Below are 18,680 nucleotides of genomic sequence, written 5' to 3'. Positions count from 1 at the left end.
CTGCAACCTGCGGTGGTTTGTTTCCCTGAACTGATAGGAGAGAGATTCCTTCCTGCTCCATCACACAAAGGTGGTGAGAACACGCCTGCAGCATCTCTGCCATGGAGCGCCTCCCTGTGAGTCGCTTCATTTCCAAAGTCCAGTTCCTGGGGACCCTCAGGCTTGTTTGGAGTCAAAGCTTTGTCTGTCTGCCTTTTTTCTCTGTGCTGACCTCTCTGAGGCCTGGTGCATCCTCTTGGTGTGCTTAACAGGTCCCTGGACAGAACTATTCACGCATCTAAATATCCCATGCGTCTAAACATTTCCAAAGTGATAAACCAAGCTAATAAACGGCTAAACAAAATATATTCTGTTCTTCTATTTTGATAGAAGAAATATTTGAATTTGAAATACTGCTTAATAACAACAACACAAAAAACAATGATGCTTAAATCTATTGTTTTTATGTGTCTGAAAGTTTAGGCAAACTACTAGAGGTAACTCGATTTAATTGTTATTGCTCAGTTGGATCTATGGATGGACCAGCAATGTGTGGGTGAGTAATGAATGGAAACACACACACATCATGAGCAATTACATCTTCTGCAGTACAATTCATTTCTCATGCTTCATTTCAGCAAAATACTAATTACATTACCGTCAAGATTTTTATGATAATTTTGTTCTGGTGGCAATAATGACCTAAAGCAGGGGTCGGCAGACATTTTCTGAAAAGGTCAAGATCATAAATAGTTTAGACTCTGCAGGCCATCTGGTCTCTGTCACAAGTACTCGACCTGCCGTCCAAGTTCAGAATCAGCCACAGACTCTCCGTAAGCAAAGGACCTGGCTCTGTGTTCGCTATTCGCTACTGAGACAAATAGCTGGATTTGACCCACAGGCTGCCTGGTCCCTGTTGCAGCCATGATTTTCTCCTCCAGGGCCGCACAGGTGGCAACCTTGTCAATGGAGTGGATCTGTGGACCCTCACTGATCGCTCTCCCAAACTTAGTTTTGTCCATTTGCCTCACTTCACAATGATACCATGATTTTGGAGATTGGTCTCATCTCACCAGAGTGAGATTATTTTGGAAGTTCTCTCAGTGAGACAGAACATAGGTCATTTTTTGTAGCTCAAACCCAGGGAAGCTGATGGCAGGTCCTGATGGCACATTTTAGAAAGAACATCCAGGGAGGCCAGGGCCCCAGACCCTGAAAAATCACAGCTTCACGTTGATTTTTCCTGCTTTGAACTTTAAAGGCAGAGCTTTCTATGGTGTGGCTCAGTGGTAAAGAATCTGCCTGCCAATGGAGGAAACACAGGTTTGATCACTGGTCTAGAAAGATCCCACATGCCAAGGAGTAACTAAGCCCATGTGCCATGACTACTGAACCTGTGCTCGAGAGCCCACATGCCACAATTACTGAGCCCATGTGCTGCAACTACTGAAGTCCGAGCGCCCTAGTGCTCCGCAACAAGAGACACACTGCAACTAGAGAAAGCCCACGCACAGCAGTGAAGACCCAGAGCAGCCCAAAATACACACAAATAAATAAATAAACTTTGCAGGCATATTGCTGAGCACCCACTCTGTGTCCAGAACCTAACAAACAGAAATCAAGGAAACCAAAACGAACAACAACAAAAAATGCATCCTTATCCAAATGTAACAAAGAGGTTTTCTAAAATGTCAAGGTTTTTCTTATCCTGCCCCCACGTGTCTCGGCTGCTCTACTGTCCTTAGATCGTCAATTTCAAGCCACGAAAGCACATTTCTTGTGTTATCTGTAGTGGCACGTATGCGAAGGGCTGATAATTCCAGGCTGATGAGAGGATCCGTCTGCAGCCGCACAGAAGCTGACAGCCCTCAGACCAGTCATTTATAAAAGCCTGTCTGGAGCCAAAATGAGCTGAACTGGGGGTGTGCATGGCTCTGGCCATGGCTGCAGCCCTCGCTGTGGCCGCAGAGCTAGGAGAGCTGCCCCACCCTCAGCCCCCGCCCTGCCCGCCCCATGAGGAATTCCATGTCTCCTCTGGATGGTTGATCTTGGAACATGGTTAAAAGTACCAGATAGGATGAAGAACAGCCCTTCCTTTCATTGAGGCTCGTGTTTAATGCATCATTCCTGCCTCAAAAGAACCACAAGGGAATTTCCTCTGCAGGGATGAACTTTATTGTTTAGGGAATTGAAACCTCAGCATGGTCAAACCCAGAGCTCACTGTCTTTCTAGAATTTGAGAAGAATTTTGAATCATGGAGACAACAGTGAACCAGGGCTCAGGTGAGCAGGGTATAAGCCAAGCCTTGGGTCCACCTAGCTTTGGGTTTTTTCAAAGTTTCCTGCCTCTGTGAAATCACGAGGCTGGGTCGGGGGGTTGCTTTGAGACTCCCTCCAGTTATCCCTCAGTGATGCTGCCCCCACAAGAGCGCAGTCTACCTACTTCCTTTTCTCCAGCTCATTTTTTTGTTGTTATTTTTTGTTTTTACTGTATATTGGAATATGGTTGGGGGCTTCCCTGGTGATACAAGAGGTAAAGAATCCGCCTACAATGCTGGAGACGCAGGAGACCAGGGTTCAATCCCTGGATGAGGAAGATCCCCTGGAGGAGGGCATGGCAGCCCACTCCAGTATTCTTGCCTGGAGAATCCAGTGGACAGAGGAGCCTGGTGGGGTACAGTCCAGAGGGTCCCAAAGAGTTGGACACAACTGAAGCAAGTTAGTATGCCTCAGGGCTAAGATATACAGATGGATATGTATATATCTAAAAGTCTGTATTGATATATAGTTGATTCACAATGTTGTACTAATTTCTGCTATCCAGCAGAGTGACTCAGTTATACATACATGTATTCTTTTCCATTATGGTTTATCATGGGGCACTGAATACAGTCCCTGTGCTATACAGCAGGACCTTGCTGTCCATCCATTTGGAGAGATTGTATTTTGACTCTCTTCTTGCAGGCATGTTTCCCCTGGGTTACAGTGCAAAGGGTTGCAAAGAGTTGAACATGACTGACGCAACTGAGCACACACTCAGAGTATAGCTGATTTACAATATTGTGTTTGTTTCAGATATACAGCAAAATGACTCATACACATATATCTATTCATTTTCAAATTCTTTTCCCATGTAGGTTATTACAGAATATTGAGTATAGTTCCCTGTGCTCTACAGTAGGTCCTTGCTGATTATCTATTTTATATATAGTAGGCGTTGTATGTTACTCCCAAACACCTAATTTATCCCTCTTCCCCCAACCTTTCCCCTTTGGCAGGCATAAGTTTGTTTTCTATGTCTGTGAGTATGCTTCTGTTTATAAATAAGTTCATCATTTTCTTTAGAGTCCACATATAAGTGATATCAAATTGTATTTGTCTTTATCTGACTTTCTTCAGCTTATTCTTGATCTCTCTGTCTTTCTGTAATCTTTCTCTCTCACACACAAACTTCTAAGAGTTTATAAATATTATTTAGGCTCTAGATCCTAATTTAATTTCAGTTTATCTCTGTTTTCTATCGGCTCAGTTCAGTTCAGTTGCTCAGTCGTGTCCAACTCTGCGACCCCATGGACTGCAGCACACCAGGCTTCCCTGTCCATCACCAACTCCCAGAGCTGCTCAAACTCATGTCCTTCGAGTCAGTGATGCCATCCAACCATCTCATCCTCTGTCACCCCTTCTCCTCCCGCCTTCAATCTTTCCCAGCACCAGGGTCTTTTCCAGTGAGTCAGTTCTTTTCAATAACTCCAACTCCAATACTGTTTTCTATTGTCATTTTTTATAACTGGATTTAGAAACATTAAGACATTTCTGTTGTTCAGTCACTAAATCGTGTCCAACTCCTTGTGACCCCATGGACTACAGCATGCCAGGCTTCCCTTCCTTCACTGTCTCCCTTAGTGTTGAAACCTGTGACCTGGACAGAATAATGATCATCCCTCCCTAGCTTGATGCATAAAGAACAGCAGATGTCCAGAGATAGATCCACTGTGGACAGGTGGAAAGTCCCTATCTTTTCCCAGGTCCTCTCTTAGACTCTGGTTGTCTTTATAGATTCTGCCCCTATTATTAGGTGGTCTGTTCAGTCTAGCTTTTAATGGGGTTAGGGCTTTCTTTCTGGGTATTCTTTTATATTTTGAGAGGACCTTGGGAGAGGTACCTCAGTTCCCAAGAGCCAGACACCGTTTTAGAACAGAGTTTGGGGGACTTCCCTGGTGTCTAGTGGTTAAGACTTCATCTTCCAATGCAGGAGTGTGAGTTCGATCTCTGGTCTGCTAGCTGAGGTCCCACATGCCTCGCGGCCAAAAAACCAAAACCAAAACAGGAGCAATGTTGTAACATTCAATAAAGACATTAAAAATGGATCACATAAAAAAAAACCTTTAAAAAGAAATAAAAATAAAACAGAGTTTGGGATGCTGTAAACGAGGTTAGAAAGGATATTTTCAATCTTATGAACACATGAGTTTCCCAATGAAGTAAACTTAGAAGGAGAAAATAAGAGGGTGGAGCAATGAGCCTTGTAAGATACTGGTCTATTTTTGTATTTCCTAAGAGTCCATAGATGAGAAAAATTATAGAATTGCTTGGGAAACTCTGAGATCCCACACAGACATCAAGGATTATGGACTGAATTTATGATCCCAGATAACCCTTGCCTCTTCCCCTTCAGGACTGCCCTTCTCCATGACCTGGATCCAGATGTATTTTCTGCCCTTTCATGAGGCTCCCCCACATCATCAACCAAGAATCCTTGACTTCATTCTCCTCCCCTGCAGTGCCAAGGAACATTGTGTTGCTTTCTTGAAATAAGCTAGTTTCCTTTGTCCATAAGCCCGCGGAGAATGAGAACCATCTCTTTCTGTCTCTTTACTTGATTGTTCAGATGTTTAGAAGGAACACTGGCTTTCAGGGCACTGGGAAATGTATCCGCCTTTAAGTCTGATGCTTGGATATCTTGACGACAGTTTGCTTATCAGATTTGCCCATTGAGATTCGGTCAGTGTGGGAGCCGGTTCCAAAACCATATATCTTCCTTTCCTACAGAAGCCAACTCAAAAAAATCAGCAAAAGGGAGTTTTCTTTCCAGCCTCAGAAGGCATGTTTGGAGTGGAGGTCCACATAACGCCAGCAGGAAAAGAAATATTGCCATAACTGCCCTTGGCCCAGGGGACGCAGGCCCGGCGGCACGGGGGTTACCCTGCTTCCTCTGCTCCCAGCTCACGCCATCGGGGGCCCCCCTGGGAACCACCTTCATTCCATGGCCATGAAAAGAGCATGTTTTCCCTAGAATTTCCTGCTGCCGGAGGTTTCCAGAAACAGACACACAGTTCTGTTTGGCTGCAGAGACTAAAAGAGAAAAAAAAAAATGTATGTGTACATGGGCCAGATTTATTTATTTCTCAAGGTAAATTACCTTTGCCTTACAACTCAGGTCCTTCCCCTACAGAAGAAAGCCTTTGAAAAACAGGCAGTGTCTGCGACCTGTTTGCAAGATTCCAGACAGAATGATTCACGCTCTTGAGGTGGACAGGGAAGTAGTGCCTGTAATATTCCCTCATTGTGACAGAAGGTCAGCGATGGATCTGCCATCTGCCAACAGACCCCTGCCCAGGTTGCCTGCCCAGGTCCAGGAAGGTGGAAGGAGCGTGTGCTTTGGGGCAGAATGGACCTGGATTTTCATTCTGTTCCTTTCACTCATTACTGTCTGTCTTTGGACAACTCGTATTACCTCTCTGAGCCCATTTCCTCCTCTGAGAAATTATGCCAGTAATTCTAGCTTTTCACTGTTGTGAGATGCAGGAAAGAATATATCAGATCTCGGTCTATGGTAAATGCTAAGTACGGGTTCCTTTGCTTCTGTCTTCATCATGTTCTTCCTAAGACACTTGGAATTGAATTCTTGACTGTCCTGTGCCTGTTATTGGTCTGTTATTGGTAATTCCTGACTGTCCTTTTCTGTGGATTTCACTTTCTAGCACTGACATCTTGTTTTGATGTTTTGACCACAGAGGATAAGTGGTGAAGAGATGTGTCTTCTTTGGGACTTCCCTGGTTCCCAGGGTTTGGTCCCTGGTCAGGGAACTAAGATTCCACATGCTGCATGGTACAGCCAAAAAAAAAAAGCAGATACAGAGATGGGTCTCCTTTGACCCTGCCTTCCTGAAGGCAGCAAGATTACTCAGCTGGTGGATGGGCTAGTTGGTCTTTCTGCTGCCTCCAGGCACCAGGGATTTGCCAAGACAGCCTTCATCTGAACCAGCCTCAGCACTTTGCCTTGGTGTCTGTTACTGGACCTGCATTCTTTTCAACCTCATTGATTCTTAAATCAATTCTGTTGATGCCAAGTTGTCCTGCTTAATAATCTGCAAAAATCTTTTTATTTGATTGGTAGTCACACATCAGAAGAGATCAGCAAGTGTGAGGCTGGGTGGAACTTTCAACCTAACAGGTTACTAATGAGTTAAAGCCCTGAACATACATGGAACCTTAGAGCTGGGATGGCCTCTGAGACATGGGGGACGGTGGTCGTATTTTGCTGATGAAGAAACCAAGGCCCAGAGAACTTAAGTGATCCACTTAAGGTCACATAGCTTTTAACATCAGAATCCAAGCTGAATCCACACTTCTATTCCCAGTTTTGAGTTTCCTATGAAACTCCATTTTCTTCATGGAGATGTATGATCCATCTGAGCCATGTTTTAGGATAAAAGCAATCATATGTTGTCTTTTGCCTCCATTAGAATTTTTAGGCAGATGTCTTTTTTTTTCCCCTCATGTGAAAGATTCTTTAGTATCTTCTATTTATGCATCATATAAATTAAGTGATGTATTTCTTCCAATAGTTATTTTTTAAATAAAAATAAGGACTGTAGCAATGGTCTTATTTTTTTTTAACTTTTTTTGTATAGCCAATTAACAAACAATATTGTGACAGTTTCAGGTGACCCTCAAAGGGACTCAGCCATCCATACACATGCATTCTCCCGCAAACCCTCCCATCCAGGAGGCCACATAACATTGAGCAGAGTTTCTTTTGCTATGCAGTACAACTGCATTTTTGTTTTGCGATCTGTTTGGGGGGCTTTTTTAAAGTAAAATTTCTATCATTTTCCACCTGTAAAGCTTTGGGATCTTCTTTGAAAATGTCTCCTCTGTTCGCTCCATAAATCAGTTGTGTGGCCCCCTGTGTCTGCCTCCCATCAGTATTCCTCCCTTTCTCACCGCCTTTTTCTTCCTCACTATCAGCCCCTAACCCAGGTCTTCAGCTCTTCAAGCTGGGATCACACTGGAAGAGCCTCCCCAGATATATCTAACTACCTGCAGGGCTTTCCTGATCCATCCTGACTTGTACGCTGACTCAGATTTAATCTCTCACTGATGTTAATCACACCCTCCCCTTTTCAGTCTAATTTCACGCAGCTCCCCTGTTTCAAACAGACAAATTCCTTCATCTGTGTTCAATTTGGGCCTTTCAGCCTCTTCACAGCCACCCCATGGGGTAACTTTCTCACGTTATCAGGGTCTGCATCCATCGAACTGGCTCCATCCAAGTCACCTTCTGCATGTCCTTTTCCTATCGCTCTTGTCTGCTGACTTTTCTCTCATCCTGTGAGACAGGGATAACCTGGCCACAGGCACGGGGAGGACCATCCATCACCTCCCATAGACAACCATGGTAGCTTGGACCTGCTGCTTTTCCTGACTAAATCTCAGCTTCTTCCTCCGAAAAACTGGGAGCATAATGTCTAGTTTATCTTACAGGAGAAAACCATTGATAAATGTTTTGCAAGCATACCACATTCTTCAACTATCTCTGCGCTTGTGTCCATACAGTAGAGACACATCCTCCATGACACTGAACTCCAAGGCGCTTATAAGTGCTGGGAGAATCTCATTTGGGACAGAGGTCAGGCAGCTGCTGTTCTGATAACTTACCCGGGGTGAGGGGCAAGGGGTCCCTGGGAGGACCACTGGTTCCTAGAGATGGGAGCTCAAACCTTGTCCCTTTATTTACTAAACTTCCACAAATTGGAGATGTAGTTGGTTTAGCAAATGCCCTTTTTTATAAGTTATTTACTTATTTTTGGCTGTGCTGGGTCTTCACTGCTGCACAGGCTTTTCTCTAGTTGCAGCGAGCAGGGGCTACTCTCTAGTTGCCATGCGTGGACTTCTCATTGCACTGGCTTCTCTTACTGTGGAGCACCGGCTCCAGGGTACAGGCCGCAGTGGTTGTGGTGCAACGAGCTTAGCTTTGTGGCATGAGGGATCTTCCCAGACCAGGGATTGAACCCTTGTCGTCTGCATTTGCAGGCAGATTCTCTACCACTGAGCCACCCAAGAAGTCTCGCAAATGCCCTTCTTGAAATCCGTGTGTTCCTTGGAGAACTGTAGAAAATTGGTCCATTTATTTTTATATGTGCTATAAGTTTTTATTGAAGTATAACACCATTCAGCAAAGGCCTCAGATCCTAGGATCCGACTCAGTGATGTTTCACAGGGTGGATACACTCATGTCAGCAGCACCCAGATCCTGCACTGGGTATTCCTTACGTTCCAGAAGCCCCTGTGGCCTCTTTCAGTCACTAATCCTCCCCCCACCAAAGGCAACAGCTGAGCTGACATCTAACACTACAGGTGGGTTTTGCCTGTTTTTGGGCTTTTTATAGGAGAAATCATCTAGTGTATACGTTTTTGTAACTGGCTGTCTAATTCATTTCTATCGATACAATTTGATGTCTTTGTCTTCTGGGTGAGTTCTTTTTTTAAAGAAATCAGGATAAAATAGACATAACATTTGCCATCTTAGCCATTTTTAACTGCCCATTTTAACTGACCATTTCCCAGGTCAGTAGCAGTAAGTACATTTACATTGCTAAGTGATCACTCTCCTGAACTCTTTTCATCTTGCAAGACTAAAATCCCCATCAAAGACAAACTCCCCCTCCCCCTGCTCCCAGCCCTGGCAATCACTGTTCTACTTTGTGAATTCAGCTCCTCTAGGGACCTCATACAAGTGGGATCATAGTCTGTATCCTTCTGAGCCTGGCTTATTTCACTCAGCATAAAGGCCTCAAAGCCCATCCATGTTGCAGCAGGTGTCAGAATTCTGTTCCCTTTTAAAGGCTGCGTAATACTCCACAGTATGGCTAGATCATGTTTTGTCTGCCCACTCAGCCTTCTGTGGACACTTGTGTTGCTTCTACTCTTTGGCTATGGTGAATTCTTTTTTTCTTTGGGGACAAAGAAAAAAGTGTGCCACGCACCTGGTAATAATCCTTCATTTGCTTGTGAAACTCCTTATTCTTGTGAAACTCCTTATTCTTGTGAAACTCCTTCTTCTCCTTGACATCTTCAGGAGAAAACAAATAAGCATCTCTAATTTTTCTTTATAATTCTAGTTTCTACCCTTTTATCCTACCCATTTCTACTATAAAATGTCTCCAAATTATTTTCACTCCTGCAAAGTGAATGGAACAGCCAATCCTATTTGCCTGGAAACTAAGGCGTCCTAGGACCCACCCTGTCTGTTGCTCACTGGAATTTCTCACCCTGAACCCCAGCTTGTCTGGTCTTTAGACAAACCCACATGTCTTCTCATTGCACTCACCTCTATGCTCCCCTCACTTGCCCAGTGTTTCCGAGAAGCTCTCATCGTGCTCAGGTGGCCCTTCCAATGTGTGTCCCAGGCTGAGCCCTTATACAGAACAGTCATAGTACATGCTTCACTCGGGTAAGGAAGGAAAATGTCCAAACTCACCTAACCTCTTTGAAATACTATATTCCAACATATATGTGCAGTTTGTTTTGTGTGATAAAGGAGCTCTTTTCTGAGCATTAAAATTCAAGTTGCAATAAGGAAACGAATCTAAGAATTTAAAAGGGAGATGGCTATTTAAAGAATTCTGAGATGAGTCGTGACTGCAGCCATGAAATTAAAAGACGCTTACTCCTTGGAAGGAAAGTTATGACCAACCTAGATAGCATATTCAAAAGCAGAGACATTACTTTGCCAACAAAGGTCCATCTAGTCAAGACTATGGTTTTTCCAGTGGGCATGTATGGATGTGAGAGTTGGACTGTGAGGAAAGCTGAGTGCCTAAGAATTGATGCTTTTGAACTGTGGTATTGGAGAAGACTCTTGAGAGTCCCTTGGACTGCAAGGAGATCCAACCAGTCCATTCTGAAGGAGATCAGCCCTGGGATTTCTTTGGAAGGAATGATGCTAAAGCTAAAACTCCAGTACTTTGGCCACCTCATGCGAAGAGTTGACTCATTGGAAAAGACTCTGATGCTGGGAGGGATTGGGGGCAGGAGGAGAAGGGGATGACAGAGGATGAGATGGCTGGATGGCATCACTGACTCGATGGACGTGAGTTTGAGTGAACTCTGGGAGATGGTGATGGACTGAGAGGCCTGGCGTGCTGCGATTCATGGGGTCACAAAGAGTCGGACACGACTGAGTGACTGAACTGAACTGAGATGAGTCCTTTTACAAAGCAACAATTCTCAGCAATATAAGCCTCATCAAGGATTTACTTGCACTTGCATTTCTTCCTTTATGAAGAAAGAAGGTAGCAGGCAGCCCCTAGTTCACTCGGACTCCCCATCCCATCCACTTCCCTCATCCTGAAGATGACAGTAATTAATGTGTTTTTCCTCTGAAATCCTATTTTAGCTGTTTCCTCTTCAAACTCCTCCTACTTTGGATAGCTCTTTTCCTACCCTATCAAGATAATTTAAAATAGCATTTCTTTTTTTCAGGGATATGGGTAATATTTCCTCTGGGCTGGCACAATCTATGACTTTAATCTCTGCTGACAGGCCGCTGGGGAGTCTACTTCTCCCCAGGGCCGGAGGGCAGGAAGACTGAGATTGCCCACCAGCAGCTCCCATCTGAAGGGTGTTATCTCTATTCTACTGGCAAAATACGAGGTCGAGTGGTTAAAGGTCAGAGATGATAGGAAAGGAGGCAAGAATGCTGACTCTTTTAAAAAAATCTTGGAATACTCCTCATCATTTCAGTGGTGTCTGATGTGTGCTTTTTTACAGTCCAGAACTTTTTCACACATTTGATCCAATTTTCTTCCCTGAGATAGTCCAACAGTTTCTGTATAGATCTCCTGGCTCATCTTATAAAAGTGTAACTTAGCTTCCAAAGTAGTTTGGTCTAGCCGACTTCTCAGTTCCATGAAGGGGATATATATGTGTGTGTGTGTGTGTGTGTGTGTGCTGTTTTTGTTGTTGTTTAGTTGTTAAGTCCTGTCCAACTCTTTTGTGACCCTATGGACTGTACCCCTCCATTCTCTTCTGTCCATGGGCTTTCCCAGGCGAGAATACTGGAGTAGGTTGCCCTTCCCTTCTCCAGGGTATCTTCCTGACCCAGGGGTTGAACCCAAGTCTCCTGCATTACAGGCAGATTCTTTACTGCTGACCCTTGAGGGAAGCCCATACATGTGTGTATGTGTGTAACGAATACACAGATTTTGTCACTGTGAATATGTATGCATACACACGTATGCAGTGACAAAATCTGGATTTTGTGTGGCCCCAGCATTACACAGGCAGTCAACTGTCTGTGTCTCCCTTGTGTCAACACAGACCTCCCTGGTCTTTGCTTTTTCTTACCCAGACCTTCAGCTATGTCTAAGAAATGGGAGATGGGGGCACAGTTAAAAGTTCTGAAAAAGGAATTGCAGATATCTTAAATCAACAAGGAAAAAAGCAAGAGGAATCAGATATCTAATTATCATTTCTCCTCCAAAAGAAAAGTAAAGATAAGCTGACTAAAATATCAAAGAAAGTAAATTGTGAGGAGATCTGTATAATTAAACTAAGCCAGCATCAGTGGCTTATTGCCACGAATGTTGAAGAATTTGTGCCAGGTATAAATGCACATGGCAACAGATTGTTTGTGAAGCAATTGACATGATGTCTGAGATAAACGTCAAAGTAATTCATTTAGGGTGATGGGGGAGTTGACATAGAGGGTTAGGGAGGAAATGAAATTGGCAGTCAGTTGCTTTTTGAAGCTGGATGTAAGTTACGTGAGATGTATGTTATAGTACTGTCTACTTTGGGGTATATTTGAAATTTTTCATAATATACAATTAGCAAATACACAGGAGGAATAAAATTATAGGAAATCAAACAAAAGCAGACACATGTAACACACAGTGCATTTTTTACTACAAAGGTGAAATAGAAATTAATAATTATGAATGAAACCAGCAAGTCAACCATCAGAATTTAATAAAAGTAAAATCAATCCTAATGCCTGGACCAAAAAGAAAAAGTATCAAGTGCAATTACTAAATATTTGTGAAGTTATGCAAATGACCAACAGTGCATGTTGAAGTTTGGGGAATTTGACCAAGTCTGTACTTGAAAACAGTAACTTCAAACAGTAACTTCAAAATGTTTTTATTACTTGAGAGAAATTATAATAAATGAATGTTTACATTCAGTTAATTAAATTGGAAGAGCAAAGCATGAATAGAAAAAGAATAAATGTCATTAAAAAAGTAAAATGCAAATAAGTAAATTTGAAAAGTCATCTACCAAACTAGAAAGAAAGGCAGGAAAAAAACTCCACAAAATTATAGTTGAGATAGGGCATAAAACTTCAACTACTCAACTGGGTGATTTTTAGAAAAATATTAATTGACAAAATGCACTGAAGATGAAGCAGATCATTACAAAAAAAACAATAACCACAGGAGAAACTGTAAATGTATTTGAAGATTCTAGTCCCTTTCTTATCCTCAACCCTTAAAAGCACCAGTATTAGATGACTTTGGGCTTCCCAGGTGGCGCTAGTGGTAAAGAACCTGCCTGCCAGCGCATGAGACACAAGACTTGGGTTCGATCCCTGGGTTAGGAAGATCCCAGGGATCCAGGATTCTTGCCTGGAAAATCCCCTGGACAGAGGAGCCTGGTGGGCTACAGTCCATGGGGTCACAAAAGAGCTGGACATGACTTAGCCACTAAACAACAACATACAGATACCTATTTCAAATCTATGATAAATAGTGGATTTAATGGCAGTACACTTTTGGAAAAATTCATAGGTTTTATTTCACCTGCTTGTACTTTTGGACTGGCTCTGAAACCCATCCTTTCTCATGCTTGAACTAGGTAGCAATCTCTCCAACAGGACTCCAACAGGAATTTTTTTTTCCCCCCACATGACAAGTGATTCTAACATTTGTCAGGAAGAATAAACAGACAAGAATCATCAAGAATATTTTGAACAACAGAGTCAGAATTTACTTTGATGTACATGAAAATATATTACCATAACACGATAGTAACTTAACATGACAGTTGGGCCAACAGAGAGAGGGACCACGATATTTAAACTATTATAACGGTGGCATTTCAAATTATTAGATGATAAAAGATGAATTATTTGATGTTTGTTATGGGGAAGTTCAGGAATTATAAAGAGAAATATTTTGTGTGCTACACAATGATATTATGTTGATTATAATTTATTTGTTTACAAGAAAACCACAAAAAGGGCTCAGGGTGTTTTAACACCATCTCACTGCTGTATAATTGTGTTTATTACAATATTCTAATTCACCTAAAAGAATTTGATCAAGGTTATTTTCTTACCGCCTTGTGGGTTGATGATTATAAAAAAATTACATTGCACTTATTTTGTGCCAGGCACTTTTGTAAGCTATCGAGGTATATTAATACCTTTAATATTATACAACATCAAAACAACCATAGGAGGTTAAAATAGTATTATTATTTCCCATAAAGTAAATCCGCGAGCAACTAGGGGTGCAGAGTGTCTGTGCAGCTTCTCCGAGGTCACAGTCACATACCTAGTAAGGGCAGCGATTGGTACTTCAACTCAGGCCGCCTGGCTCTGGGTGCATAAGACTTCTGCTCTCCTAGAAAGAAGCTCACGGAGTCTATTAGGGGAAGGCACTCAGGCTCCTGGCTCTAATGTGCCTTTCTGCTCCACTCAGGGACCTGAGGTTCTCATGGCAGATGTTCGGAGCCCTCTAAAAGCTGGATAGGGCAGAAAATAAGGGAGAGGTGACACCAGAAGAGGATCTCAGAGAATGCTGAATCCTATTCCTTCTCCTCTAAACTAAGGTGCCTTCACATCTTAGGTGGATAGAGGATATCTGATCTCCAAGCTTCAGAGGGACGTTCCTGTACCTCTCAGCTCTAAAATTCGGCTTGCATTTTTTCATGTTTCTACAACTGTAATTATATGGTGCCAGGATTAAAAGTGTTGACATTGCAGCCTGATGCTCTATGATGACCTAGAGGGGTGGGATAGGGGGGCGGGTGGGAGGGAGGGGGTATGTGTATACCTATAGCTGATTCACGCTGTTGTACACTAGGAATTTACACACCATTGTATAGCAATTAACCTCCCATTAACAATCAATATTTTTAAAGTGTTGACTTGGAGACGTGTGGCCAAAGAGCTGTGACCTCTGACCCGCCCTGGTCTGTTTGCTCCGCGCAGGGACCTGATGCCGAGGACCCTGGACGGCCAGATCACCATGGAGAAGACGCCCAGCTACTTCGTGACGCGCGAGGCGCCCGCGCGCATCTCGGCCATGTCCAAGGACACCAAGCTCCTGGTGGTGGTGCGGGACCCGGTGACCCGGGCCGTGTCGGACTACACGCAGACGCTCTCCAAGCGGCCCGACATCCCCAGCTTCGAGAGCCTGGCCTTCCGGAACCGCTCGGCGGGCCTGGTGGACCGCTCGTGGAGCGCCATCCAGATCGGCCTGTACGCCGAGCACCTGGAGCGCTGGCTGCGCCACTTCCCCGCCCGCCAGATGCTCTTCGTGAGCGGTGAGCGCCTGGTGCGCGACCCGGCCGGCGAGCTGGGCCGCGTGCAGGACTTTCTGGGCCTCAAGCGCATCATCTCGGACAAGCACTTCTACTTCAACCAGACCAAGGGCTTCCCCTGCCTCAAGAAGGCGGAGGGCAGCGGCCGCCCCCACTGCCTGGGCAAGACCAAGGGCAGACCCCACCCCGAGATCGACGCGCAGGTGCTGCGGCAGCTGCGGGATTTCTACCGGCCCTTCAACCGCAAGTTCTACCAGATGACGGGCCATGACTTCGGCTGGGACGGATGAACTTATAATTTAAAAAGAAAAAAGAAAATATCAGAAGATAATATATTTTTTTACCAATCGGTAGAGAAGAAGCAGTTTAATATTTGCGCTGCCGATATTTGTTTCAGTATTTTTTTTTATGAATGTTAAAGAGATTGTTCTCCTCTCCACCCTCACTGGCATGAACAACCAACCGCAAAGGTTTCGAAAAAAAGGAAATCTGCACGAATCTCCATTTTCCATCTTTATTTTATGTTTTACGTTCACCGTTATGAAGTATGAGTGTCAGTTACCATTAAAACTTTCAAGAAATCCCTGAGAGTATAGCTCACTCTCTTTTTTAACACAGCCCAGATAAAATTGCTATCTCTCCTGATGTTTTTCTCCCTTTACTTTTGTTCCTGTGCCACTTTTTCTTAAACCTTTTCCCGATTAATAATTCTGTACGGTTACCCATCACTTCTCGGATATCACAGTGTTTTCAACTACATCTTTCTTGATCCTTATACTCAGCTGTGATTTAACAACAGAACAGGAAGGCTATTATCCCCATTTTACAGATAAAGAAACTGAGTATCAGGGAGGTTAAGTAATGTATCTTACCGCCAGATGGTAGACCCTTGACAAAACTCCATCTTCCACTTATTCCCTGCTTTGTGCCACTCTTTCCAGGGAGAATGGGAAAGGCACAGACATCCTTTAGAAATGCTTGGCTAGTTTGGGGACGGTTTCCTGTTGCTTTTGAGTTCTAGGCAAGCCTTATGGTGCTCAAACATCTTACACAGTTGTGCTCAAGGAAACTACTCTGTCCTGGACACAATGTCTTTTAAGAGGCAGTCTTGGCTTGCTAAAGCACCCCAAGAGGTGGAAATCCCAACTGAATTGAAGTGAGGGGAATTACTGGATTGTTGCATGGAGAACAAGGTGGCTGCTCACACTAGGAGCAGGACAAACTGTGGTAGGGGCAGAATTTACCTATTCTTGTTTTGATTACTTTATTTTTTTCTTAAAAACCCATTCAGTAAGAGTTTGCAAATATCAACCTCAGTTTTTAACCTCTTTTTTTTTTTAACAAAGTCTGCCTCTGTTATAACATCTTATTTCTAACCTTGGAGCTAGTACTAAAAAAAAAAAACAAATCATCTTATTTACAAGGCCCTCAGTTTTTTATGGGTGGAGGGAGGGCTGTCACTTTGTCACTTTATTTTTTCCCATTTCCTCTTTATACCAATTATAATATAATATTCATTAATATTTGGAAAATACTCTAAGAACTGCAGATATGGGTAAAACAGTGATTTTTTTTTTCTATTCTCCCATCTGTTTCTGCCTGTTCCCCATTTAAATAGCTCAAATAAATCAATAGTTTATTAAGAGTGTTCCTTTCCTCTCTGAGTGGGCATTAACCAGATTAGCATTAATGGGAATTAAATTGGTTTAGAGAAGAGCACATATGCACAAACTATATAAAACATTTATAATTAGTCTGTCAGCAACATTTTATTACAGGTTTAAACCCAAGAGGAAAATGTCTCCAATCTCATGGAAGTTTTCCATGTCTGCTAAAACATAAAGGACCAGACACTCCAGTATTCTAAAACAGTATTCTTTTTTCTTCTCAGTTTTGTCAATCAAAAGAACGTAACGTTGTTTTAAAATATGAGGTTTTATTGTGCATTTGACAGAGATGCTATTATTGAGTGAATTATGTATTTCTTGAGAAGTCTAACACGGGATTAAAATGAAGGAAAAAAAACAAGTTTCTAGGTATCCTATTCTTGCTTTAAATCTCTGGATTTATTTATTAATTCTCTTTTATGGGGGTTAAGTAGACCCCAAATCCAGGTCCCCTTTCCCAACTGATCTCCTTCCCTTCTGCACCCTCAACTTCCTGACGCTACAGCCTGTTTTTTTTTTCCTACTGGAATCATGACTACCAGCAATAAGAAATGCATTTTACACTCTTTTCATCTTTTCTCTTACATCTGTGCTTCTGATTCTCTCATAAGCATTTGCTTGGCCTCACCCAAAGGTGGCTCGCACAAGGAAACAAACACATCTAACAACTGTATTCAGCAGCCTTCATCTTTTTGTGTTAAGAAATAATAAAAGAACAGAATTGAGTGCAAAGAACTTCCTCTTGCATGTAGATGTTTTGTTTTCTCATGTGACTTTTTAAATGGATGACTACAGAACATTCCAGGAAAACCTTCTAAGATTTCATAAGAATGGTAGACGTTCTTTATCCTAACCAAGTGTATGAATATCTCAGGTCAGTGTACCCCAGAATAGGAATTTTCCAGTTCTGCCTTTATGTGATATTTCCCCTTGCTGTGTGTGGACTTGGACTCAGATTTCTTTTGTCCATTTGGCTACATCACATAAGAAATAGGCTGTGCTCTTGATTTGAGCCTCTTAGTCACCCTTCCTCCAAGCTGTCTGCTGCACAATCATGTCCACTGACCTCCTGCTCTCCTCTCAGATATAGAGAACAACCAGAGGTCTGCAGCTTCATTCTGAATCATTTGCTTTTGAGGCCATGCCTACAGTGTATAAATTCTTCTGATTAGTAAGAAATTCTAAGAGAAATAAATTTTAGTCTATTGACTAGAGATCAATAAGCTTCTAGAGAATGGATATTTATTATTCTGGAGTATTAATCCCACTCCAATTATCTTATTTTCAAAGATCCTCAAAGTTAGAGTAAACCGTGACAGTGATCAGGATTAAGTCCCCACTTGGCACTTGAATCCTTTCTTCTGCTGGTTGTGCAGGGGTTTAAAACACTGATGTGTCTATCAATTAACTTGATTTTTGCAGTTGTAAAGAGGATAAGTGAAAGTGAAGTTGCTCAGTCGTGTCCGACTCTTAGCGACCTCATGGATTACAGCCTACCAGGCTCCTCCGCCCATGGAATTTTCCAGGCAAGAGTACTGGAGTGGGTTGCCATTTCCTTCTCCAGGGGATCTTCCCAACCCAGGGATTGAACCCCGGTCTCCCGCGTTGCAGGCAGATACTTTATCATCTGAGCCACCAGGAAAGCTGGCTGGTAAGGAGGATACGTTTCTTCCAAACACTTCCATCCTGTCAGCTGAGACCTGCCAAATCGGATACCTATGCAGATAAGCAGCATTTAATATGTGAATACATAAAATCTGCCTGTACAGCAATAATATAATAGTTTATATGAATGTAGCAGATGACCCTTAAAGGCATCTTTTCTCCTTAAATCAACACCTATTTCCACTCACATTCAGTCATTGTACAGATGAGAAAACTAAGTTTGAAGACAGTGGTTCTCAAAAAAAAGCAATTTTTCATCCCAAGTGATGTCTGGAGATATTTCGGGGTTCTAAATAAGCATGGTAGGGTATAGGGTACTCCTAGTGAATCAGTGCCAGGGATGCTGCCGAATATCTAATAATGTACATGAGAGCCTTCATCACAAAGAATCATCACACCCAAAATATCCAATGGTGCTGTGGTTCCCAGCTGAAGAAGTAAACCAGTTACAGCTGGTGTGTGTCAGGTCTAAAAAGACAGATTCTAATTAATGCTTGACTGGTAATTCTTTCACTCAGCACTCTAGGTTTTCTCTTG

General features: G+C 42.8%; 1 protein-coding gene across 1 annotated transcript in view; it reads left to right on the top strand.

The window, feature by feature from the left end:
* The window catches only part of HS3ST3A1 (heparan sulfate-glucosamine 3-sulfotransferase 3A1), an 86,672-nt gene extending 69,459 nt beyond the window's left edge, over positions 1 to 17,213 (top strand). The window contains exon 2 of the mRNA XM_027518026.1: positions 14,480 to 17,213. Coding sequence (XP_027373827.1) covers positions 14,480 to 15,101 — 622 coding nt within the window. The 3' untranslated portion in view covers positions 15,102 to 17,213. The remainder of the gene's footprint in view (positions 1 to 14,479) is intronic.
* Positions 17,214 to 18,680: the final 1,467 nt, after the last annotated feature.

The sequence above is a fragment of the Bos indicus x Bos taurus genome, chromosome 19 (assembly GCF_003369695.1).
Source record: "Bos indicus x Bos taurus breed Angus x Brahman F1 hybrid chromosome 19, Bos_hybrid_MaternalHap_v2.0, whole genome shotgun sequence".
Lineage (NCBI taxonomy): Eukaryota > Metazoa > Chordata > Mammalia > Artiodactyla > Bovidae > Bos > Bos indicus x Bos taurus.
The sequence above is the reverse complement of the archived record's forward strand: the minus strand, read 5'-3'. Positions and strand labels throughout refer to the sequence as shown.